This window comes from Podarcis cretensis (assembly GCF_951804945.1).
Source record: "Podarcis cretensis genome assembly, chromosome: 3".
NCBI classification, from domain to species: domain Eukaryota; kingdom Metazoa; phylum Chordata; class Lepidosauria; order Squamata; family Lacertidae; genus Podarcis; species Podarcis cretensis.
The window spans coordinates 3661917-3686508 of NC_137172.1; the positions used below are offsets into that span (position 1 = coordinate 3661917).

General features: G+C 47.8%; 1 protein-coding gene across 1 annotated transcript in view; it reads left to right on the plus strand.

The window, feature by feature from the left end:
- Positions 1–20637, plus strand: part of PNOC (prepronociceptin) — a 50312-nt gene extending 29675 nt beyond the window's left edge. Inside the window, exons 2-3 of the mRNA XM_079969028.1 lie at positions 11261–11408; positions 18820–20637. Of these exons, the coding sequence (XP_079825154.1) occupies positions 11280–11408; positions 18820–19386 (696 nt within the window). The 5' untranslated portion in view covers positions 11261–11279 and the 3' untranslated portion in view covers positions 19387–20637. The remainder of the gene's footprint in view (positions 1–11260; positions 11409–18819) is intronic.
- The last annotated feature ends 3955 nt before the right edge of the window (positions 20638–24592 follow it).

A 24592-nucleotide genomic window follows, 5' to 3' on the forward strand; every position in this document is an offset into this window, starting at 1 on the left:
CGCTTAACCTCTCTCCATCATGGCTTCTTAGAGCTAGCCATAGTGGCCGGACTGGGCGCAACCAGAGAGTAAGCAATGTTTCACTGGAAGAGGACGAAGTGCCATTCCCTTTGAAGGAGATGGTGGTGTGTCACTTCCTTAAGAAGTCCATGAAGAAGAATGTGCTGGGCCCAGGGGGAACCTGAGAAACGTGGTCCAGGTCCAGTCCAGAACCCGAAGGTTCCATTGGGAGTCAGTCCGACAGGGACAAGGCAGGACATGAGGCAGGAAACCAGGCAAGGACAGGTACAGGATCTCAGGCAGGATCTAGCAAACAGCAACATTGCTCCCGCAACCTGGGGCAGGGTCCGACAGCCTTTTATCTTTGTCAGGGTAACGGCCGGTCCTGATCCCCCGGTGACTCACCTCCCTGTTTCGCCCAAAGGCGAGCACTCCTCCTGCGAGTACTCAGGTCTCTCCTTCTCTCAGACCTGAGTCTTTGCAGCTCAGGAAACATCGGTGGGTGACTAGACCCAGAGGCCGCCTCAGCCTCCCCTGACCCAACCGGTAGTGGAGCAGCTGTAAGTGATGGCCCAGCTGGAGGCAACAAGGTCATCCCCTCATCTGGAGCCAGGGCAAGCTCGGGCCCATGACTCTGCCCAGCTGGTGTTTGTTGCAGGGGAACCTGGGCAGACTGGGACTCTTCAGGATCAGGCCCCAGACTAGGTTCAGATGATGCCTGAGGCAAAGGATCCGGTGCGGACTGAGACTCCTCTGGTTCCGAGTCTGAGCCCGAGTCCCAGGCCATCACAGAGAAGGCCACAGTGGCTATGCTCTGCACCACCACAATCGGGGGCAGCAACACATCTGAATCCCAGTTGCTGGAAACCACAGGAGGGGAGAGTATTGCTCCTGTGTTCGAATCCTGCTTGCAGGTTCCCCATAATGGGCTTCTGGCTGGCCACTGTGAGAACAGGATGCTGGACTATTTTGTGAACTGCCCTGAGATCTTCAGATGAAGGACAGTATACAAAATAAAACTCTGTGATGTCTTCTTCTTCGGCGATCCCTCGTAGCCGAGTAAGATTGTCTTCCATAAACACGGTTTTAACAATAAGTCCCTAAGTGACTGTGGAGGCCAATTCTGGATCCACACATCTTTCCACAGTGGGGACATTGATTTCCAGGCGGGAGTTGATCACGGTGAGGGTTTGCCAAGCGTGCCTTCCTCCTAGCACGTTTCTCCCTTGCGTCCTGAGTTCGAGTGTCTTCAAAGCCCATGACACCTTTGGTCAAGGCTGTTCTCCAATTGGAGCGCTCACAGGCCAGTGTTTCCCAATTGTTGGTGTTTATACTACATTCTTTTAGATTTGCCTTGAGACAGTCTTTAAACCTCTTTTGTTGACCACCAGCATTACGCGTTCAGGGAAACCTCAAAGTCAGTACTTCCCATGGCACCCAGTCTAACCGATCTTCAGGTCCCTAGTAAAAACATTTTACTGTCATGAGTGTTTGAGGGCTCTGCTTTTTCATAGAATCATAGTATCATAGAGTTGGAAGAAACCACAAGAGCCATTGAGTCCAACCCCCTGCCAAGCAGGAAACACCATCAGAGCACTCCTGACATATGGTTGTCAAGCCTCTGCTTAAAGACCTCCAAAGAAGGAGACTCCACCACACTCCTTGGCAGCAAATTCCACTGTCAAACAGTGCCTCTCAGCAGCTTGTAGAATTTAAAAGGGCCTGGGGGCCTTGTTGCTACTGAACTGCTTTTGTTTCCCCTTTTTATTTTGCTGTTTTAATTGTTTTGCCATTGGTGGTTCTTAAAACAAGCTGTGAATTGCTCTGAGAGTTGTCTGTTGAAAGGCAGGGTGGAGTTCTTTTTTAAAAAAATACAGCTGTAGCCCTAAGCACACTGTGGGGAGTAAGGCTTGTTGAGTAAAGAGGAGCTTACTTCTAAGGAAACATGCAGAGGACAGAGGAAATAATAATAATAATAATAATAATAATTTATTATTTGTACCCCGCCCATCTGGCTGGGTCTCCCCAGCCACTCTGGGCGGCTTCCATAAAAACCAAAAATACACTAAAATATCACAGATTAAAAACTTCCCTAAACAGGGCTGCCTTACTTCTTTCCAGAACTTTTTTTATGTATGCAACAACAGCAGCAAGAATACTCATTGCAAAGTACTGGAAGACACAGGATCTACCCACTCTGGAAGAGTGGCAGATGAAGGTGATGGACTATATGGGACTGGCAGAAATGACTGGCAGAATCCGAGACCAGGGAGAAGAGTCGGCGGAAGAAGATTGGAAGAAATTTAAAGACTATTTACAGAAATATTGCAAAATCAATGAATGTTAGAACAATGTCGGATAGAAATTAAGTGGTTTCCAGCTGTAATGTTTTAAGAGAATATGGTGGAAAAAAGGTCTAGAAGCAGGTAAAAATTTATTGATAAAAAATATCTTAAAAAAATAAAAAGTACTTCAAATGATTTTTATTGCATTAGCCATGCGGCCATAGCATAATATACATAGAAATAACAACATAAAATGGGGATGGGGAGATAAAAGTGGATGTCGTCCTGGGTGAATACTTTGAGAAAATGGGGATAACAAAAGTAACGGGGGATTTAAAACATCGAGTGACAGAGAGTACAAAAAACAGGTTCGATTGTGCGGCGTATCGATTACATCTGTGATATTAAAGAAGAAGTTGGTGCCGCTTTCTTCTTCATCACACTAAGCAGGAAATTAGCTGTCATCTCGGTAATCCAACAGTCAGAATCCTGCAGAAGAAGGGACACTATCCAGGGCTGGATTGGGAGATGAAGCTTGTTCACGAGAGGAGTTAGAAACCGAGATCTTTCATCTGTCCAGTTGGGACAGAAGAGCATTACATGTTCCATAGTCTCCAGAGCCGTGTCATTGCAGGAACATGTTCTATTTGCGATGGAAACTCTGGAGTAACGACCCGACAGAACTGCTGTAGGAAAACAGTTGAGACGGGCACAGGTAAAGGCCCTTCGTTTAGCCTCCGAAGGAATTGTGAAGCAGTATAGAGGGATCCCTTCAGGGGGTGGAATAGCTAGGGCTAAGCCTGAACACGGCCCTCTTGCATGGGAAGCTGTGTTAGAGAAGTCAAGTTGCTGTAGCTTCTTTTTGATTAGAGGCAGGGCTGCCGGGCTAATACACTCTAAGTTAAAGACAGTTTTGCGGTTCAAATTGAGAAGAGAGCGGAATTTGAGATTAATTGTAGTTTTCCAAGGAGAATTATGAATATCTCTTAGGATCAGATTGGAGAAACCACCTCTAATTCGAGCATCCGATGCTAGTAGGTGGGAGCTATAGGAAATGGCTCGACTCCATGCTCGTTTTACAATTGAGGGCTGGGCGAACTCAGGTCGTAGGGCTGCACCTGAGACACATCTCGGGACGCCGGAAAGAGATCTCAGAAACATGTGAAGTGGGCGATCCAAGTTACCTGATATTGCTGTAGTCCATACTTCGCAGCCATATAATAGTTTAGGGACAACTTTGGCATTAAATATTTGAATTGCTGTTGGAAGGTGTTTGCCGCCCTTCTGGTGATAAAATCGGACAATGGCATTAGAGGTCGTGGTTGCAGCAAGAGAGGCAGATTGTAGATGGGTGGTCCAGGAGAGATTATAAGTAAATATTAAGCCTAGATATTTAAAGGCTTTTACCTTTTCTAAGTAGCCACCTGTGATCTTAAGCGGCTCCAGCTTGAGTTTGCGGGAACGAGTGAAGTGGAGAACTTTCGATTTTTTATAATTAATATTAAGAGCTTCCGCCTTACAATAGGCGATAAATGCATTAACTGCATTTGCTAGGTCCGCAGCTGTTCTGGATAAGATGACGGCATCATCCGCATAGAAAAGGGAAGCAACGGGGTGGCCTGCTAAGTGAGGAGGGTACTTAGTTGCTAGCTTCAAAGGGGAAAGGGCATCATGAAGATAAAGATTAAACAGTAAAGGGGGCAAGAGACAACCTTGTCGGACGCCCCTGGCCGTTGGGAATGGAGTGGTAAGGGAGCCGTTGGGACCAATTCGAACGCGAGCTGTGGTGTTTGAATAAAGGGAAATAATTAGGGAAAGGAGGTGCGGATCAATTCCCAGATGGGCAAGTTTGGACCATAATCTATGCCTAGGAATGGAATCAAAGGCGGCCTCCAGGTCCATGAAAGCGGCAAACAGGTGGCCTTGCCTTGGTGCAGTGTATTTACTGGCAAGGTGATAAAGAGTTAGACAGTGGTCCATGGTTGATGCTGACTTCCGGAAGCCAATCTGTTCTGGCGGTAGAATGTTTCTCTCATGTACCCATGAAAGAAGTTCTTCCAGTAAGACAGCGGCAAATATTTTCCCCGGAATAGATAGTAAGCTGATGGGGCGATAGTTCCTAGGGATGTTTGGCTGGCCGCCTTTGAAAATCGGAACTATTGTAGCTTCTCTCCAGGAGTCGGGGATGTCTAAAGCGGAGGAGATAGCGATGAATACAGGAGTCAGCTGTTCACGCCACCAAAGAGGATCAGTCAGGAAAAGGTCCAACGGGACCATGTCTGGGCCGGGGGCCTTATTCCTTCGCATGGACATTATGATGTTGAAGATGCGGGTTGAGGTAAAATTTACTGAGGAGGTGGAACTAAGAGAACAGGAACAGAGGTCCAACGGGGATTGAAGGTGATCTGTAAGAAGATTTGGAGAAGCGAAACTGGCTGAATAATAGGCGATCCATTCGTCAGCGGAAATCAGGATAGCTGAATTGAGTGGTGCCGAAGGCCTAACTAAGCGCCAAAAGGAGCGGGAGTCATGCCTCTCTACAGCTGAACGAAGAGTGGACCAAGCCTCAAGGATGTGTTGCTGTTTCTTGCAATGAATCATGTTTCTGTATGTCCTTTTAGTAACTAGAAGCTCTGCACAGGTTTGGGGGTCGTTGGAAAATTTGATGATTCTGACCATTTTCCTAATTCGCCTTCTTAGGACTTTACATTCCTTGTCAAACCAAGGTGATTCAGAGAAGAAGCGTTGGTGGGTAGGCGAGGTGATGGTTATGTAAGTTGTTGAAAAAGCATCAATTAATTTCCGGTATTGGTCAGCGGGCGGAACTGAGTCAGAAAGAACTGTAGGCATATCAAGTGATTTTTGTATGTCCAGGGCAAGAGAGGAGCTGAGGCTTGTCCATTTCTTTGTTTTATATACAGGGTAGCTTTGTGCTGTGGAACTATAGTTTGAGGGGACTGAGAATGGCTCTATTAGGTTTAACATTAAAGTCAATGGAAGGTGATCACCACCAAAATATTCAGCCACTTCCATTTTTGTAGAAATTGAGAATAGCTCCGGCGTCAATAGAATGTAGTCAACAACACTGGTTCCCCGGGAAGAGATGCACGTTAACTGCTGCGAGGACAAGGGAGTAACGTTGCCATTTGCGATGCAAAGATCGTTTTCGATGGCCAATTGGGCCATCAGCCTCCCCGATGCATTTGTTATGGGATCAAGAGAGCATCTGTTTCCCCAGGGGGGCTGCAGGGGATTGTCCAGGAGTGCTGCGGAAGATAATATAGCATCGTCGTTGGGACCTATTCTTGCGTTAAAGGCGCCTAAGAGGATTTGAGGAAGTGCTGGGTTAGTTGTTTGAAGATCATGAAGCCAAGACGAAAGTTCAGACCACCTTTCATTACGGTCGGAATCATTAATTGCTGGAGGCAGTACTTCTTTCCACAAGGGCCAACATTGATGCTAAAATCCATCATCGCCTGAGCTCTGTGAGTGCATCTTAATCCTGACTGAAGTGCAGAGAGTTTGAGTACCAGGACATTCGCAGGGAAACAAAATGCTTGTTTACAAAGCTATTGTACTACCAACCTTACAATATGCTTGTGAAACATGGACCACTTATAAACGCCATCTCCAACTCCTCAAAACATTCCATCAATGGTATCACCGAAAAAATTTATACATCACTTGGGAAGACAGGTGAACTAATACCAGTATACTGGAAGAAGCAAAGATCACCAGTGTCGAAGCAATGATTCTTCAACATCAACTTCGTTGGACTGGTCATGTTGTGCGGATGCCTGATGATCATCTTCCAAAGCAACTACTCTATTCCAAACTTAAAAATGGAAAGCGTAATACTGGTGGTCAACAAAAGAGGTTCAAAGACTGTCTCAAGGCAAATCTTTTAAAATGTAGTATAAACACCGACAACTGGGAAACACTGGTGTGTGAGCGCTCCAGTTGGAGAACAGCCTTGACCAAAGGTGTCATGGGCTCTGAAGACGTTCAGACACAGGACGCAAGGGAGAAATGTGCTAAGAGGAAGGCACGCTTGGCAAATCCACACCATGATCAACTCTTGCCCGGGAACCAATGTCCCCACTGTGGAAGGATGTGTGGATCCAGAATTGGCCTCCACAGTCACTTACGGACTCCTTGTTAAAACCGTGTTTATGGAAGTCAATCTCTTCCAACTCTACAATGTGTCTCTTCCAACTCTACAATTCTTTGATTCTGTGATTCTCAAATGCTGCACTAGATGAGACATTGGCTTGACCCAGCAGAACTGTTCTTGTGTACACATCCGAGCCAGGCAAGAGAGCTCAAGGAGGACACAGAGCTGCAGCCTTGGGAAAGGGGTGTGGCCATGGGAGGGGTCCAAGGGCCAGATAGGGATGTCTGGAGAACCACACTTGGCCTCCAGGCCTGAAGTTCCCCACTCTACTCTATCGCTTGCTTTATTTCCCATTCCCCCAAAAATTTATTTTCGTAGAATCATGGTTTTATTGAAGCCAAACAAAGCAAATGCAAAAGAGCAGCACAATAGATCAGGCAGATACTTAAATCAGGTAAGTAGAGTACTTGAGACCATGAGGAAAGCCAGATTTCACCTTGTACTGTTGTGGAGAGAGAATCCTGCATATCTGCATTTGTTGTATGGAAGATAAAATCCCACCAAACAGAACAGAATCTTTCATGATCCTCCAAGCCTTTGACAACACTTAACATAGGAGTTGTTGTTTTTTTCTGACAGTGTTAAACTCTACATAATTTAATACCAGAGCGGGAGTCGCAAGTTCTGGGAAGCTTTCCGTTTGGGGGAAATTGAGGTTTCAGCACTTGTTCCGTGTCTAGAAAGCACAGATCTGAGAGGTTTTGCATTCATCCTGCTGCTTTCTCTGGGAAAAGCCGCTGTTTACTGCTGAATCAGAACAAACGTCAACCCGCAGAAAAACCGACTGATGTGTGTTCTGATTCAGCAGAAAAGTTTCCTGGGAGAAAGCAGCTGGACAAGCAGAAGTGTGCTGGTCCGGGGGGGGGGGGGGGGTTACCGTGCGGTGTGGTCTGAGTCCGGTCCTAGGTCGAGGGTATGGAGGCTGTCCGTCAAGGGCAAAGCGGGGGTCTAAGGCAAGGAGCCGGGCGTGGTCAGGAACTCTGGAAGAGCAGGACAGGGTGCTGGCAGGAAGAGGTTACCAACGATGTTGCTCCCACAACCTGGGACTGGGCTGGCTGGCTTTTATCTGCCCCGAGGCATAGGGCAGCCCCGGTCCATAGGTGACTCGCCTCTTCTGGCCTGGAGGCGAGCACTCCTCCTGCGGGAACTTAGTTCCCTCCGCCTCTCTGCCCTGAGCCTCTGCAGCTCAGGAGAGGCTGGAGGGTTACCGGACCCAGCGGCAACATCCTTTTCCCCTGACGGGGCTGTGAGTGGAGGACCTGCAGGCAATAGGTCTTCTATCACCTCCAGAGCCAGAGTGGATTCAGCTGGTGTCTGCTCCTGAGGACCCAGCACAGGTGAGGACCCTTCAGGTTCAAGCCCCTGCCCCAGCTCAGCTGGCCCCGAAGGCGGGGACTCCTGTGCAGGCTGGGATTCCTCAGGTGCAGCCTCTGAATTGGATTCCCAGGCCATCACAATAAGCTTGTATGAGCCTCGTGTCAAGAAAGTTCCTGAGAGTTGAACCCTCTCAGCAGATCTCCTCATAGCTTGATTTCTTGCATCAATCAGGGTGTTTGGACTTGAGGGCTTGCGTGGTGAGTTCCCGCCCCCCCCCCAGTGGAAATAAAGACACATGACACAATTATTAAGGTTAATGGGCTAAATAAGGCCACAACTTTATTGGTTACAGGTGATGAGCAGTATTGGCTTAGGCATTGGTCCTAACTGACTATATCTGACTTCAACCCATACGCTTGAAGTCCAGGAAGGGTTAACCACCAATAGGGGGAGTCCTGCTGATGCACATCAACTAAGAACTCCCCCAGGGTCACCGCTCAGGATGTGCCTTAGGCCCTCACCTCCATAGGCTTTGGACAGGGCCACGCCCCCTGGAATCCTTTAACGGAATACTCTTCAATGTGTGGGGCAGGTGATGGCGCTTCCTCCCTTCTTCCATCTACAGAACCAAGAATACCAAGAAAGTTGTGACGATTTGCTATGAGGCAGGCGAAAACCAAGTGCCTGGTACCAATTTGCCAAGTGGAAAAATTCCTATCAGGCCCCTGAATGGCGGCCAACCAAGATACATAGCAAGGTCAAGGAACGGAAACCTTATAGGGCGAGAGGGTGGGGAAAAGCAGGAACAGCTGGCAGGCGGGGAAAGAGGGAGATCCCCAGCCGCGTCCTGCATTAAATAGAGCAGGCCACACCCCCAGAGCCAGCCGATTGGCTGGCCAGGGTGTGACGTGGCCGGGAATCCCCCCAATCGCGTGGGGCTGGGCCGTGAAGCCCGCAACCCCACCTCCTCTGTAGGGCGGAAGTGGCTTTGCAAGGCCTGCTGCAACATTTAACCTACCAACGACCACAATCTCTAGTCTCCCCAGGGTCAGAGATAGCCTTTCCTTTCCTCCTTGGGGTAAGCAAGCCACATTACTTTCCGAAGCATGACAAATGTACGCAATGCTCTCTTTCCCAGCACCGGCGAAGTAGGCGAGGGTTGCAAGCGCGTCACAAATAGAGCTCCCCTCCAGCCAGGAAGCATAATTCTTCATTCCATCTGCCAGCAAACCTTGGAGCCGGTCAGGAGCTATCTCGCCCTGCGTGAGATGAAACGCAGATCAGGAATTTCGCAAACCGAGGCACGAAGGAGGTGGGGAAACAAACATATCCTTGGCTGCGCTCGGCCTGACTCGCCGCATTGTGACAGGCTTTGAGTACCCTCCTGCCTCGGGGTCCGATTCTCTTAATTTACTTAATGAGTAACTGCACCGTCACAGGTTCTGCTTGAGCCGTCACACCACTGAGCAATGCTAGGGTTTGTTTCAGCATGGAGAGAAGGACGTCATCAGAGCTTCCAGTGAGCAATGTTCATAGAATCATAGAATCATAGAGTTGGAAGAGACCACAAGGGCCATTGAGTCCAACCCCCTGCCAAGCAGGAAACACCATCAGAGCACTCCTGACATATGGTTGTCAAGCCTCTGCTTAAAGACCTCCAAAGAAGGAGACTCCACCACACTCCTTGGCAGCAAATTCCACTGTCAAACAGCTCTTACCGTCAGGAAGTTCTTCCTAATGTTTAGGCAGAATCTTTTTTCTTGTAGTTTGGAGCCATTACTCCGTGTCCGCTTCTCTGGAGCAGCAGAAAACAACCTTTCTCCCTCCTCTATGTGACATCCTTTTATATATTTGAACATGGCTATCATATCACCCCTTAACCTCCTCTTCTCCAGGCTAAACATGCCCAGCTCCCTTAGCCGTTCCTCATAAGGCATCGTTTCCAGGCCTTTGACCATTTTGGTTGCCCTCCTCTGGACACCTTCCAGTTTGTCAGTGTCCTCCAGGTGAGGTCTGACCAGAGCAGTTCCAGCACCTTTCAGGTGGGCGCCATTGCCATTCTAAGACAACAAAGGAGAAGTTCATACTGAGCTCTGACACCCCTTTTTCTAGAAAAATGACACTCGGCGTCACCTTCATAAGTCAGGTGCAAGAGACCTTTCTGCACAACTTGTGAAAGCCGCCCATGTTCCCTTTTCATTGGTTTATTTGTTTATATTTAAAAAGTTGTAATAATAATAATAATAATAATAATAATAATAATAATAATAATAATTTATTTATATCCCGCCCTAGCCAGCCGAAGCCCAGCTCAGAGCGGCTAACAACAGTAAAAGTAACAGTTTACATAAAATCACAATCAATTAATTAAAATACATTCTAAAATCAATTCATTCTAAAATCAATTCTTATAAAGTCAGGCAGTCAGGCAGGAGCGGAAGAGTAGAAGAGCAGTTCCCGCCCACTCCTTTCTCAAATCATCAGATCAGGAGATTCTTGCAAGGGGAGGGGGTGAAAATATCAACACAGCCTCCACGCTACACACCCCTCGGGAGTGCGCCCGTCCTAGGCAGTGTGGGCATATGTTCTGCTGCTACCGGGATGTAAGGGTTCAGACGACCCCTGGGTACCCTGGACCTAAGTTATTCAGGGCTTTGTAAATGAATGCAAGAGCCTTGAACTTGGCTCAGTAGGAAGTGGGCATGTTCTTGGACCCGTGGCCCTGCTGTCACCTGTGTTGTCTTTCAAATCCCTCTTCAGAACCCACCTTATCTGCAAATTCTTTGAATATATTACTCCTTGATTGTAAGCATATGCTCGCTTACAGATTAGCCTCAACCAGAGGCAGGGCCTTTTCAACTCTGGCTCCGGCCTGGTGGAACGCTCTGTCTCATGAGACCAGGGCCCTGCAGGATCTGATTTCTTTCCGCAGGGCCTGTAAGATAGAGTTGTTCTGTCTGGCCTTTGGCTTAGAATCAACTTGACCCCCTCCCCATTTTTCCTTTTTCCTTTCTCCTTCTGTGTTGGAACTCCTATTTGGGTCTTTTCTGGCCCACGTAGGACCAGTCCGGATAGTTAGCCTTGGTGAAGATCTGACGTTTTTATCCCCCAAAACGTTTTTGATTGAGTTTCAGTGGTTGCATTTTAATGTTTTAATGTTGTATTTTAATCTTGTTTTTTAAGCTGTATTTCAATCAATTGTTTTTACATTTGGTGTTAGCCGCCCTCAGCCCGGTCTTGGCTGGGGAGGGCGGGGTATAAATAATAATAATAATAATAATAATAATAATAATAATAATAATAATAAACCTCTGTTAATAATAATATGAACCTCTGTGGGGAGGCAATCCCGCAGGACTGGTGAGAATGACAAAAAACCTTCTGGGTTGGAGTTTTCTTCTACTTCTAGTGACCCAGAGTCAGAAAATGGGCAAAGGCAGTTCCATCTCTTGACCATTCCACTCTCCCCGGTTCCTTTTTGCAGGTTTTTGAGAACTGACACCATGAGGCTCCTCCTTTGGAACGTCTTGTCGTTCTGCCTGCTCGCTTATGCCCTCAGCGACTGCCGGAGAGACTGCCTGAACTGCCACAGACATTTGTACAGCCACCAGCAAGATGACTTCAGCCTTCTGGTGAGTAGTCCAAGCAGCGGCGGGCTTGGGTCCTATGGCACACAGTGCGAGGCAAACCTAATTTGTGAACCAATGAGCATCCTTTGAAATTTGCACTTCTCTGAATTTTGCAATGAGGTTCTCCAGCCAAGTAGTGTGTACAGAAGTGCAACGAAGAACAAATTAGGGGAGATTGCTTTGCAAAAACGCGTATATTAGGCAGAATTGCATGCGTTTGCACTGACGTGCTAGTGAATTTTTGGTAAAGGTAAAGGTAAAAGGACCCCTGAACTTTAGGTCCAGTCGTGACCGACTCTGGGGTTGCGGCGCTCATCTCGCTTTACTGGCCGAGGGTGTACAGCTTCCGGGTCATGTGGCCAGCATGACTAAGCCACTTCTGGTGAACCAGAGCAGCACACGGAAACGCCGTTTACCTTCCCGCTGGAGTGGTACCTACTTATCTACTTGCACTTTGACGTGCTTTCGAACTGCTAGATTGGCAGGAGCAGGGACTGAGCAACGGGAGCTCACCCCGTCACAGGGATTCGAACTGCCAACCTTCTGATCGGCAAGTCCTAGGCTCTGTGGTTTAACCCACAGCGCCACCCACGTCCCTGTGCCACCCTCCCAACATCATGTGGAAATGTGGAGAACTCAACATAAGATTGGAAAAAAAGGGACCAAAACTGACTGATTCACCTGCCCCTATCCTCAACATAGGCCACCTAAGGCCCCTGCCTCACTCTGCCCAATGCTAGGGCCAGCCTGTTCTTGATGTGCCAGCAATGATTTTTGGCCGCCTTCCAAGCTCCAGTCCTGGCAGCTCAAACACCAAGTTTCAAAGGAAGAGGTAAACACCGTTCTCATCTCCACGCTTTTCCTTCCTCAATGGCTGATCAACAGTGACACTTTTAGCAATGGGCTTTTTCTCCTTCCCTCTCCCTCTCCCACTTCTGGCTCTTGCTCATTCCCATTTGATGAGAATTTACGTCCCAGCCATTCCCTGCCCTGGCTCCATTTCTCACTGAGGGGGGCCCTAAAGAAAGATCGTCGCCAAGGCATCCGTCTGTATTCATCTAGGTCACCATCTGACAGTGGCGTAGCGTGGGTTGTCAGCACCCGGGGCAAGGCAAGTAATTTGCGCCCCCTAACCTGTGGATTTGCGCCCCCTAACCCATGGATTTGCGCCCCTTAACCCTACCCCCAGATGTTGCACCCGGTGCGGCCAGCCCCCCCTGCACCCCCCACGCTACGCCACTGCCATCTGAGCTCACCTTGGAAACGTGTTCCAGCCCAGCCGATTTGCACCTGCCTGCACAATAAGCTTATTTTAGGATAACTCCCCCCCCCCCCAAACTCCTGTGAAGCATCTCTGAAACAGAAAGTGAATCCAGAAGAGGTCTTTGCCCATCTGGTGCCATGTGGTCCTGTGCCCCAGGCCAGCCCTTGGGGGCTGGACTAGATGACTCTAGAGGACTCTGCAATTCTCTGATTCTACAATTCTCTGATTCTATGAAGAAGTCCTTTCTTCTACTGTATCTGTCATGAATTGTCCAACATTCCGCTTCATCAAATGTCCACGACTTCCAGTGTTATGAGAAAGGGAGAAAAAATTATCCACTTTCTCAATGTCATGCATGGTTTTATAAACTCCTAATAATAATAATAAAATTGTATTTATATCCCGCCCTCCCCAGCTGAAGCCGGGCTCAGAGCGGCTAACAACAGTAAAATAATACAGCATTCTGAAATCAAATTCATTATAAAATCAGTTCAAATCAAATTAATGGCAACCATTGGACTAGAGTTCTGTGAGGATTACCAAAGGAGGGAGTCAGGCTGTGCCTTGGCCAAAGGCCTGGTGGAACATCTCTGTCTTGCAAGCCCTGCAGAAAGATGCCAAGTCCCGCAGGGGCCTAGTCTCTTAGCACAGAGCATTCCACCAGATTGGGGCCACAGCCGAAAAAGCCCTTGCTCTGGTTGAGGCCAGCCTAATCTCCCTGTGGCCTGGGATCTCCCAGATGTTTTTGTTTGAAGACCGTAAGGTCCTCCGTGGGACATACGAGGAGAGGCGGTCCCGTAGGTACGAGGGTCCTAGGCCGTATAGGGATTTAAAGGTTAAAACCAGTACCTTAAACCTGATCCTGTACTCCACCGGGAGCCATTGCAGCTGGTATAGCACCGGGTGAAAGTGATCCTGCAGCGAGGACCCCGTAAGGAGTCTCGCCGCGGCATTCTGCATCCACTGGAGTTTCTGGGTCAGTCTCAAGGGCAGCCCCACGTAGAGTGAGTTACAATAATCCAGTCTGGAGGTGACCGTCGCGTGGATCACAGTGGCTAGGTCAGGGCGAGAGAGATAAGGAGCCAACTGCTTAGCTTGGCGGAGATGAAAAATGCCGCCTTTGTTATAGCTGCAGTCTGCACCTCCATGGAAAGGGAGGTGTCGAAGATTACACCCAAACTCTTAACGGACGGTGCTGGCACTAATTGCGCCCCCACAATAGATGGGAGTTGCCCCCCCAATCCCATATCGTCCCTTCCCAGCCAAAGGAGCTCTGTCTTCAAAGGATTTAACTTCAACCGGCTCCCACGTAACCATCCAGCCACATCCTATGATGTAAATTTAAAAGTCCCAAATACTGCAATCTTTTATTCCCCCATAGAGGAGTCCCTCCATCTCCTTGATCATTCTGGTTGCCAAACGACCAAAGACGTTTTCTCTGAAATGAAGCACGGACAGGATCCTTTGCCTCAAAATTATAGGAAGTTCAATGCACTCTTCTGCCCTTGACCTTGGAGGCTTCCTTTCCACAGCTGATACTGTCATGGCCGGACGGTTTGTGGATTGGAATGAATGAATGAAAGCAAGCAAGCATGAATGAATGAATTAGCAAACCAAGGAGCGAAGCCAGCTTCAGCTGTCTGGGCTGGACTCTGCATGGTGCTGGCAAACCATCTCCTGCCCATTAAGAAAATGCAGTGGACAGGTCATTAAGATTCATTTAGTCAGCCGCCTCATTTCAGGGAAATGCCAATTTCGCCACCAGCCACACACACACACACACACACACACAATGGGTGCAACCTTGAATCTCACTCCAAGGGCACTGCAGAAGGCAGAGGCTCTCTGATAGCATGGTGCAGTGGTTAGAGCAGGGGTCAGCAGGGGGCTAGTCCACTGTCCCTCAGACCTTGTGGGGGGCTGGACTATATTTTTTTGGGGGGGGGGAATGAATGAATTCCTATGCCCCACAAATAACCCAGAGATGCATTTTAAATAAAAGGACACATTCTACTCATGTAAAAACACGCTGATTCCCAGACCGTCTGCAGGCCGGATTGAGAAGGCGATTGGGCCGCATCTGGCCCCCAGGCCTTAGTTTGCCTACCCCTGCCCTGGGAGCTTCCCCCGGCATTAATTTGCCTGGTCAGTGGGCTCTCAGCACTAACCCCACACAGTTCAGCCCCCACATGATATCAGCCGTCACCAGCAATGTCCCTTGAAGCCATAGAGTCAGGCCACGTGGTGGAGCTGAACAGATATCTCTTTTTTTAAAAATAATAATAATAATTTTTATTCATTTTCCAAACAATTTTATACAGTCAACAAATAACACTCATTCTTCGATTTTTGACTTCCCTCAGTTTCTCTGTCAATCTTTCGTAAAGTTTGTATTTGTTTACGTATTTCTAAACATAATATTGCCTTTTAGAACTCCTTTTCCTCTTACTCTCTTTTTTGCAGTATTTCTTACTATCTCACAGAGTCTCTTCAAAACCAACAAGCGTTGTCTGTACATCACATATGTTTTTCAGATATTCTGTAAATTTCCCCCAGTCCTCGATAAACTTTTGGTCTTTCTGATATCGAATCTTCCCAGTCAGTTTGTCCAATTCTGCGTATTCAGTCAATTTCCTTCTCCATTCTTCCACTGCTGGAATTTCTTCCTGCTTCCATCTTTGGGCCAGAAATATCCTTGCAGCAGTCACTGCGCATCGAAACAGTTTACAGTTTCTCTTATTAATTTCGTTTTCTACCATTCCTAATAGGAAGGCCTCTGGTTTTTTAACAAACGTATATTTCAACATCTTTTTCAATTCATTGTATATCATTTCCCAGAAGCCTTTCACCCTTTTACACTCCCACCACATATGATAGAAAGTACCTTCTTTTTCTTTACATTTCCAACATGTTTTGTACATTTTAGCCAGTTTAACTGGCGTTATATACCATCTGTAAACCATTTTCATTACATTTTCTTTCAACGCAGTAGGAGCTGAACAGATATCTCAGCTCACTTTGCCAAAGCGAGGGCAATTTCAAATGGCCTCCCTTCTGCGTGAAGAAGCCATTCGGGACAAATAATGTAGAACTCTTTGCTCAGAAGACCCAGGGAACTTCAGAACTTATAATTAGTCCAAGTTCCCCACTTTGCTATTCCTTGAGTCAGGCTGTGCAGAATAAATAGACAGCTAGACTTTTGCAGGGCTGCGTTTTAAAAAAATACAGACAAGCCACCATCACACACACATTGTGGGTAGAATTAAATGCAAGCAGTTCACCTGCTAATGAAAGTTGGGGGTGGAGAAGGAAAGCCTTTGGAAACAGTAGCCTGGTTGCAGAAGTAAGCGGTTTAGCAACCTGAGCGTGAAAAGAGAGTTGGGTTCTTCGCTATTGGCACTCAAAGACCCCTTGCTGTGAATTCAATTCCTTTCCAGCAAAGGGGGGAAAGGAAGTTACTGTCTTATAATTGACTTCTGATGGAAGTCAGTGATCCCTCTAAGAACCTGTTTGCAATCAATTAGTTATGGGGTGAGAAGAGATGAACAGAGAAAGTTTGGGGTCTGGGGGGGGGGGAATATCTCCTGACTATCTGCTAATATATGCAAGACTGGGACCTTCTCAAATACAAGCAAAGTGTCGCCACTTGGACGAATGCCACCAATTCAGCCTTGTCATCCCGTGCTATCTGGGGCCAGTCTTTGCATTAGACCCACGGGCCTCAATTTCCACGCCCTTGCTGGGAAGCCTGTCTCTAGAAGGCCCAATCACTCGTGTGAATGATGGGAGTGAGGGAAGAGAAACTGTTTGTTTGTTAAAAAAAAAAAAAATTCCTTCCAGTAGCACCTTAAAGACCAACTAAGTTAGTTCTTGGTATGAGCTTTTGTGTGCATGCACACTTCTTCAGATACCTATCTGAATTTTTTTTGTTTTGACTATGGCAGACCAACACGGCTACCTATCTGTAACTGTTTGTTTGTTTGTTTGTTTGTTTGTTTGTTTGTTTGTATCAGAAGCGTTCAAGGTTTCAGAGAAGTGGTGTCTCTAGGAAGGCAGTCTGTGAAACCAACAATCAATCACATAAGGCAAGAGGAATTAACTCATTATTAGAAAAAACAGGATCAACACAGGAGTGCCATGCCTAATGAGCACAGCAACTCATCACTGGTAGGTCTGGCCCCAGTGCTGGATTTACGCATAAACTAAACAAACTATAGCTTAGGGCCCCACTCTCTTGGGGGCCCCCAAAATATTTAAAGGAAAGAAAAACCCTGGATGGACATTTCCCAAATATAAGATAAAAAAAACAAATAAAATAAAACCTACCTGCAGCAGCAGTGTTTTGTGTTGTGTAGGCTCCTAGAATGTAAGTCATGGGCTCCGCCTGCTAGCCTGCTTCCTAAAATATCACTACTTCGCTCCTTTCTGTATATAGGGTGCCTACATTCTGTATGGACTGGTTGCAGGGCAACATGTAGCATGCAGCTGCAGACTGTGATGCAGCACAGCTGAATGTAGGTCGAGCTGTTGTGCCTGTTATCTAATATTAAAGAGTGCTTGTAGACTGATGATCCGGCAGCATAGGCCAAGGGTATGAACATATATTCAACACAAAACCAGTGGCAATTTGTTGTTGACAACAGGACATATAAAGGTCCCATAACCTTCAGTAGCTGAGGGCCTCATCAAACCTAAATCTGGCCCTGTCTGGCCCCCATGAAGCAGTTGTGGAGAATGAAGGTCCCTGCCTGTGCACAGCTACTTAAGTTCCCTCCTCTCCAGGGTTTTCCACAAACAATCGGAGACTATGCCTGCGTGAAGCTAACTTCTCCACCCTTTTTGTGCCTCTCTTGGTTCTGGCAAACCAGGGAGGAGGGGAGCAGAGACGGGCGAGGGCGGCGAGACTCTACCTCTTCCCTGGCGCCCTCCAGAACGTGGCGCCCTGGCACCCCGCGCCACTAGCCTCTATGAGTAAGACAGGAGTAAGCATGGGGTGACACCGACTTTGAAACTTCCCTCTTTCCCCCAGAATACACTTCGAGCAGCATCACGGATACATCATCACTACATCACTGGCATGTCACAAATGGGGAGGGGTATACAAGGGTTATACAAGTTCAACATTAGGTCACTATCAGACACCTTTCCCAACACCTCTTAAGTCCCCATCACCCAAAGAACAATAAAACTCTTCACATCTCCTTGCCCTCAGGACTTGTCTGGAGAGGGGCTTTCAGAACACCTGACTTGCTCAACTGCCTCTGCGGATGTCTAGTGTTGCCCCCCTGGTCACTCCCTGGGTGGGGGGCGCTGTATGTGCTCTCACGCTTGGGGAATTATGGCGGGATGCCCTGTTCCTGCTGCCTACAGGACTTCCTGCTTCTTGGTTCTTGGTTCACAGAGGGAGGTGGAGCCCCAATTCACCTTTCTTTAATGGGTTAAATGGCATCGGAATGGGGAGAGTCGGTTAAAGTATGGATTTTCTACGAATTTATAAAGCTAGGTATCTAGGTGTTGTCAAAAGGATACATTCAGGCATAATATTTGTAGCATTGATGGGTGGTGCTGTGGGTTAAACCACAGAGCCTAGGACTTGCCAATCAGAAGGTCGGCAGTTTGAATCCCCGTGACGGGGTGAGCTCCCGTTGCTCGGTCCCAGCTCCTGCCCACCTAGCAGTTCGAAAGCACATCAAAGTGCAACTAGAGCAATAGGTACCGCTCTGGCAGGAAGGTAAACGGCGTTTCCATGCGCTGCTCTGGTTCGCCAGAAGCGCCTTAGTCATGCTGGCCACATGACCCGGAAGCTGTACCCCGGCTCCCTCGGCCAATAAAGCGAGATGAGTGCTGCAACCCCAGAGTCGTCCACGACTGGACCTAATAGCCAGGTGTTCCTTTACCTGTACCTTTAACAACTTTAAAGATGTGCCCCCCTTATATTTCTGTAACAGTGCTTACAGTCTTCTTAAGTTTAAAGAGAGAGAGATTCATTTTAAAATAGCCTGCAGCTATTTTAATAATAGCCCTTTCCTAGCTTTCCTCCTTCAAAGAGAAAGATGATTAACGTAACCGCTGCCAGTGCAATACTCCGAAACTAAAAGCACACACACACACTCCTCCTGAAATTATTTCTTCCTTGCTCCCTTCTTGCAGATCTGTGTCATGGAGTGCGAAGGGAAGCTGCTCTCCAGCGCCACCTGGGGGCTGTGCAGCAAAGCCACCGGAGGCAAAGCTCCTTTGCCCCTCGACCTCGACAGCCCGGAAGACGACGTCAGCCGGCCCTTGGAGATGTGGGACGGCGGCCTGTGGCCAAGCAGAGGCGGCCTGAAACGCCTCAGCAGCCTGGCCCGGGCGGCAGACCTCGACAAGGCCGGGGGCGAGAAGGGGGTGTCCAAGACGAGCGGCCTCTTCCGCCAAGCTGAAGGTGGAGATGGCGACGGGGTCCAAGCTCTGCTGAGGGACTTGCCGGCCCAGCTCGACAGACCAAAAGGGGTGAGCGGCTTCCTGAGCGGGCCGTTCGGTTACGAGCCGGTAGGGGAGGCCGGAGTCCAGGAGCTCCAGAAGCGGTTTGGGGGCTTCATTGGGGTCCGGAAGTCTGCTCGGAAGTGGCACAACCAGAAGCGGTTCAGCGAGTTCCTGAAGCAGTACTTGGGGATGTCTCCGCGATCCGTCGAGTACGATGGCCTAGCCGACGACCCGAAAGAGCAGAACGAGATCTAGGCAGGCGGATGGACTCCCCCCCTTCGCGGCGTTCCCGTTTTTTTTCTCGTACCGCCAACTTATAGTGAATTGGTTCAGGTCTGCCGAAGCCTAAGGAGTCAACCCCGTAGCTTCCGATTTAGTCCCTTTCCGTTCTCGTTCTATTTATCGCCGTTCCCACGTTTGCCGTCCCAGACCGGGAGTTGAGGCGGCTTGCAAATGAAAATACGCAGCGCAGATAAATTGCGAAGAGGTAAAAAGATATGAGAGATAAGCAGTTGAGCTCTAACAGAATTAAAAGACTACGGAAAGATAAGATGCACATGATGGAAACAGCAAAGTGCTATTAGAAGCCCTTCTTCGAACAAACAATTCCCAAAGGCCTGTTGGAATGAAACGGTCTTCACCTGTAGGTGGAAGAGCAGGGAGGAGGGAGCCTGTCTTGCATCACTAGGGATGGAGTTCCAAAGTTGCCCAGGAAGAGGAGCCACCACCGAGAAGGCCCTGTCCCACGTCCCCACAAAGCACGCCACTGAACTTGGCAGGACCGAGAGAAGGGCCTCCCCTGAGGATCTCAGAGACTGGGCAGGTTCATATGTGAGAATATGGTCTGTCAGGTTGCCTGGACCTAAGCCATGTAGGGCTTTATATTGATTTGTTGATTTGTTGATTTGTTGATTGATTGTACTCCAGATGTTTTTGGTCTATGAGTCACATCACCCCCAGCCAGCACTGTTAGAAGTGACCCACGACACCCCTTCCACATCTGTAAGCAATCTATATTTTAGTGTGTTGGCACCTACACCTTTGGAACTCCCTGCCAATTGAGATCAAGCAGGCGCCTTCAAAGTACTCATTTCAGTATCTGCTAAAAACATTTTTGTTGAGCCAAGCCTGCCAGTTATCTAAAATGCTGTTTTAAGAAGAAGAAGAAGAAAAATTATTGCAGGTTTTAATTTTTTAAAAATGTTTTAATTGTTTCCCCCTTTTTAAAAAAATAGGTTTTTGTTCTTTTTTGCAAACTGCTTTTGGTTTTATTTCGTTTTTTACAATCAAGCGGTATATAATTTTAATGTAATTAATTAATTAATTAATTAATTAATTAAAACATCGGGGTGGGGGGCGCGCCAGGTTTAGGAAGGCCGTTGTGATTGTGTAGGCAACTTATTGACTTCTATATAAACCTCCTTGGGATATTTATAGAATCACAGAACTGTAAAGTTGGAAGGGACCCCGGGGGTCATCCAGAACAACAACCCCCTGCAAAGCAGGAATCTCAACTAAAGAATCCCTGATAGCTAGAAATGAAGAAAGGCTGTGGTTCCTGGCTTGCGACTTTGATATTTGTTCTATTTTAGCACCAGAATTTAATTGGGACAGAGTCAAAATCCTGAATTATGTTCCCAAAACGAGGTTGACATCTTTGGATTGGCAGTACTGTGGTGTTTGTGGATATTTTGTTCCCCCTTCCTCATCCCTCTCCGTCTTTCTCTCTCCCCCTATGGCATGCATTTTGTCAAAGCCGCTGTCTATGGGCTGTCACTTTCAAAGGTGTATTTTTGTAATTACAAGGGGTGAGGAGCCCATGAGACTCCCATTGCCCCCTTCCTCTGCCCTGCCTGGTAACAATCGTCTCCGGAAAAGACCGCATGACCGAAAATTCGCAATGTAGCAAAAGCTGGGCGCACCTCCTTCTGTTAACCATTGAATGTTCAAAAACAGGGGAAATGAGACGCGGAACCCTGTTCTTTTTAATTGTTGCAGACGCCAAGATTCCTCCATTAAACTTGTACAGAGCAAAAAGAAAAAAAGAGAAAAGATTAATAAATTACTTTTCTATTTCTACTGTAGCGTTGTGGTCAGCACACTGACAAGGAGCATGGCGCTAATGTGCTACCTGAGCGTGTTCTCCACCCACACCCCTGTCTCTGTCCTGGCCACCCCACTCGCTCAAGTCTCGGGCAGAGGCCTGCCTTGCAGACTTGGCACTCGCCCGTGGCTCACTCGAACTCGCTCCCCAACTTTCAAAGGAACATTTAGGATCGCTTTCCATGCACAGGGGACATAACAGGTTGTTTTTGAAGCACCTTTGTGTTTGCACACTAAATTTGGCGCGAGTGAGGGGTGTCAGAAAGGCGAAAGCCCAGGATGGTAAAATGTGTGTGCCAAAAACATTTGAAAAGAAGAACAACATGCACAGGTGTTTATATGATAATGTCAGATGCCTCTGAGCTAAGGTGGGCAAACTGGAGTACTTATAGATGGGCATAGACCAGGGGTCAGCAAACTTTTTCAGCAGGGGGTCGGTCCACTGTCCCTCAGACCTTGTGGGGGGCCGGACTATATTTTGGAAAAAAAAAATGAACGAATTCCTATGCCCCACAAATAACCCAGAGACACATTTTAAACAAAAGCACACATTCTACTCATGTAAAAACATGCTGATTCCCAGACCGTCCGTGGGCAGGATTTAGAAGCCAATTGGGCCAGATCCAGCCCCCGTCCCTTAGTTTGCCAACCCATGCCCTAACCCAGGGGTCAACAAACTTTTTCAGCAGAGGGCCAGTCCACTGTCCCTCAGACCATGTGGGGGGCCGGACTATATTTTTTTTTTGGGGGGATGAACAAATTCCTATGCCCCACAAATAACCCAGAGATGCATTTTAAATAAAAGTGCACATTCTACTCATGTAAAAACACCAGGCAGGCCCCACAAATAACCCAGAGATGCATTTAAAATGAAAGGGCACATTCTACTCATGTAAAAACACGCTGATTCCCAGACCGTCTGCAGGCCGGATTTAGAAGGCGATTGGGCCACATCCAGCCCCGGGCTTAGTTTGCCTACCCATGGCATAGACAAACCCTAGCAGAATGGAAAGAGCCAGTGGGACACAATTTTCTCTGACCCAATCTCTAAGAGCTCCCAGGGGCTCCAGAGTTTGCCCACTGTTCAACTTCCTAGGAATGAAGCTCAGCGGAGACTGCAGTGTCTTTAGGATATATGGTTATATATACACATATGTACAACCTGAGCAGGGATGCGGGTGGTGCTGTGGGTTAAACCACAGAGCCTAGGACTTGCTGATCAGAAGGCCGGCGGTTCGAATCCCCACGACGGGGTGAGCTCCCGTTGCTCAGTCCCTGCTCCTGCCAAGCTAGCAGTTTGAAAGCATGTCAAAGTGCAAGTAGATAAATAGGTACCACTCCTGCGGGAAGGTAAACGGCGTTTCCGTGCGCTGCTCTGGTTCGCCAGAAGTGGCTTAGTCATGCTGGCCACAGGACCCGGAAGCTGTACGCCAGCTCCCTCGGCCAATAAAGCGAGATGAGCGCCGCAACCTCAGAGTCGGTCACGACTGGACCTATCGGTCAGGGGTCCCTTTACCTTTACAACCCGAGCCTAAGATGAAGGGGCTCCAAGCAATGACACCCCAACAGATCTTGCTTCTCCATTAACTGCAGCTTTGGACTCAGCACAGAGCAAGGAAGTCTCTGTGTCTCCCGCTTCCAGTCTGCTTTCAGCTCAGTTCACACCCCAAAACTCTGGCTCGTCTCCTCCTACCTGGCAGCTAGGTGAGGTGGGAGAGACCTACCCATTTGTTTTGCGGCACAGAACAACTTTATTGGGTTTGCTAATCGTGGTGCTTAACAAGTTCGGCAAAACCATTACCTAGACAAAGGGACTGTTTCTACCTCCACAGATACAGGATCCCAAGAACTGGAAGGGTCAGGGAATACTGGGCCCCAGGGGTAATTTAGTACAGTGGTACCTCAGGTTACATACGCTTCAGGTTACAGACTCCGCTAACCCAGAAATAGTGCTTCAGGTTAAGCACTTTGCTTCAGGATGAGAACAGAAATTGTGCTCCGGCAGCACGGCGGCAGCAGGAGGCCTCATTAGCTAAAGTGGTGCTTCAGGTTAAGAACAGTTTCAGGTTAAGAACAGACCTCTGGAACGAATTAAGTACTTAACCCAAGTTACCACGGTACTGGCAAAGTACTGGTGTCCCCCAGACCAAAGTGTTACCCTGAATGTCCTTCAGTTGAGCCTCTTCACCGAAAACTAGAAAGTGGCCAATCTTAACGCCAATATTTAAAATCCTGGAAATTAGAGGCTGGGAATCTGGATCCTAGAAATTAGAAGCTGGTTAGGGATCCTGGAAATCAGAGGTTAACTTCTCTGTTCTGGGAAAACTGGTGAAAGACAGCGCTCACTAAGCATATGAAGAATAAGCCTTGCTGTGATAGAAGTAGCATGGCTTCCACAAGAGTAAGAGCAGCATGGCTTCCACGACAGATTAGAGAACTGGGCCAGAACAAACAAGATGAATTTTAACAGGGAGAAATGTAAAGTATTGCACTTGGGCAAAAAAAATGAGAGGCACAAATACAAGATGGGTGACACCTGGCTTGAGAGCAGTACATGTGAAAAGGATCTAGGAGTCTTGGTTGACCACAAACTTGACATGAGCCAACAGTGTGATGCAGCAGCTAAAAAAGCCAATGCAATTCTGGGCTGCATCAATAAGAGTATAGCATCTAGATCAAGGGAAGTAATAGTGCCACTGTATTCTGCTCTGGTCAGACCTCACCTGGAGTACTGTGTCCAGTTCTGGGCACCACAGTTCAAGAAGGACACTGACAAACTGGAACGTTTCCAGAGGAGGGCAACCAAAATGGTCAAAGGCCTGGAAACGATGCCTTATGAGGAACGGCTAAGGGAGCTGGGCATGTTTAGCCTGGAGAAGAGGAGGTTAAGGGGTGATACGATAGCCATGTTCAAATATATAAAAGGATGTCACCTAGAGGAGGGAGAAAGGTTGTTTTCTGCTGCTCCAGAGAAGCGGACACGGAGCAATGGTTCCAAACTACAAGAAAGAAGATTCCACCTAAACATGAGGAAGAACTTCCTGACAATAAGAGCTGTTTGACAGTGGAATTTGCTGCCAAGGAGTGTGGTGGAGTCTCCTTCTTTGGAGGTCTTTAAGCAGAGGCTTGACAACCATATGTCAGGAGTGCTCTGATGGTGTTTCCTGCTTGGCAGGGGGTTGGACTCGATGGCCCTTGTGGTCTCTTCCAACTCTATGATTCTATGATTCTATGAGTAAGTCCTAGCTGGCTAACTTTTTAGAGTGCTTTGAGTGTGTTCATAAACATATGGAAAGGAATGATCCAGGAAACATTAGGTAATATCCAACACTAGTCATGCTCAGAGCAGGCCAATTGA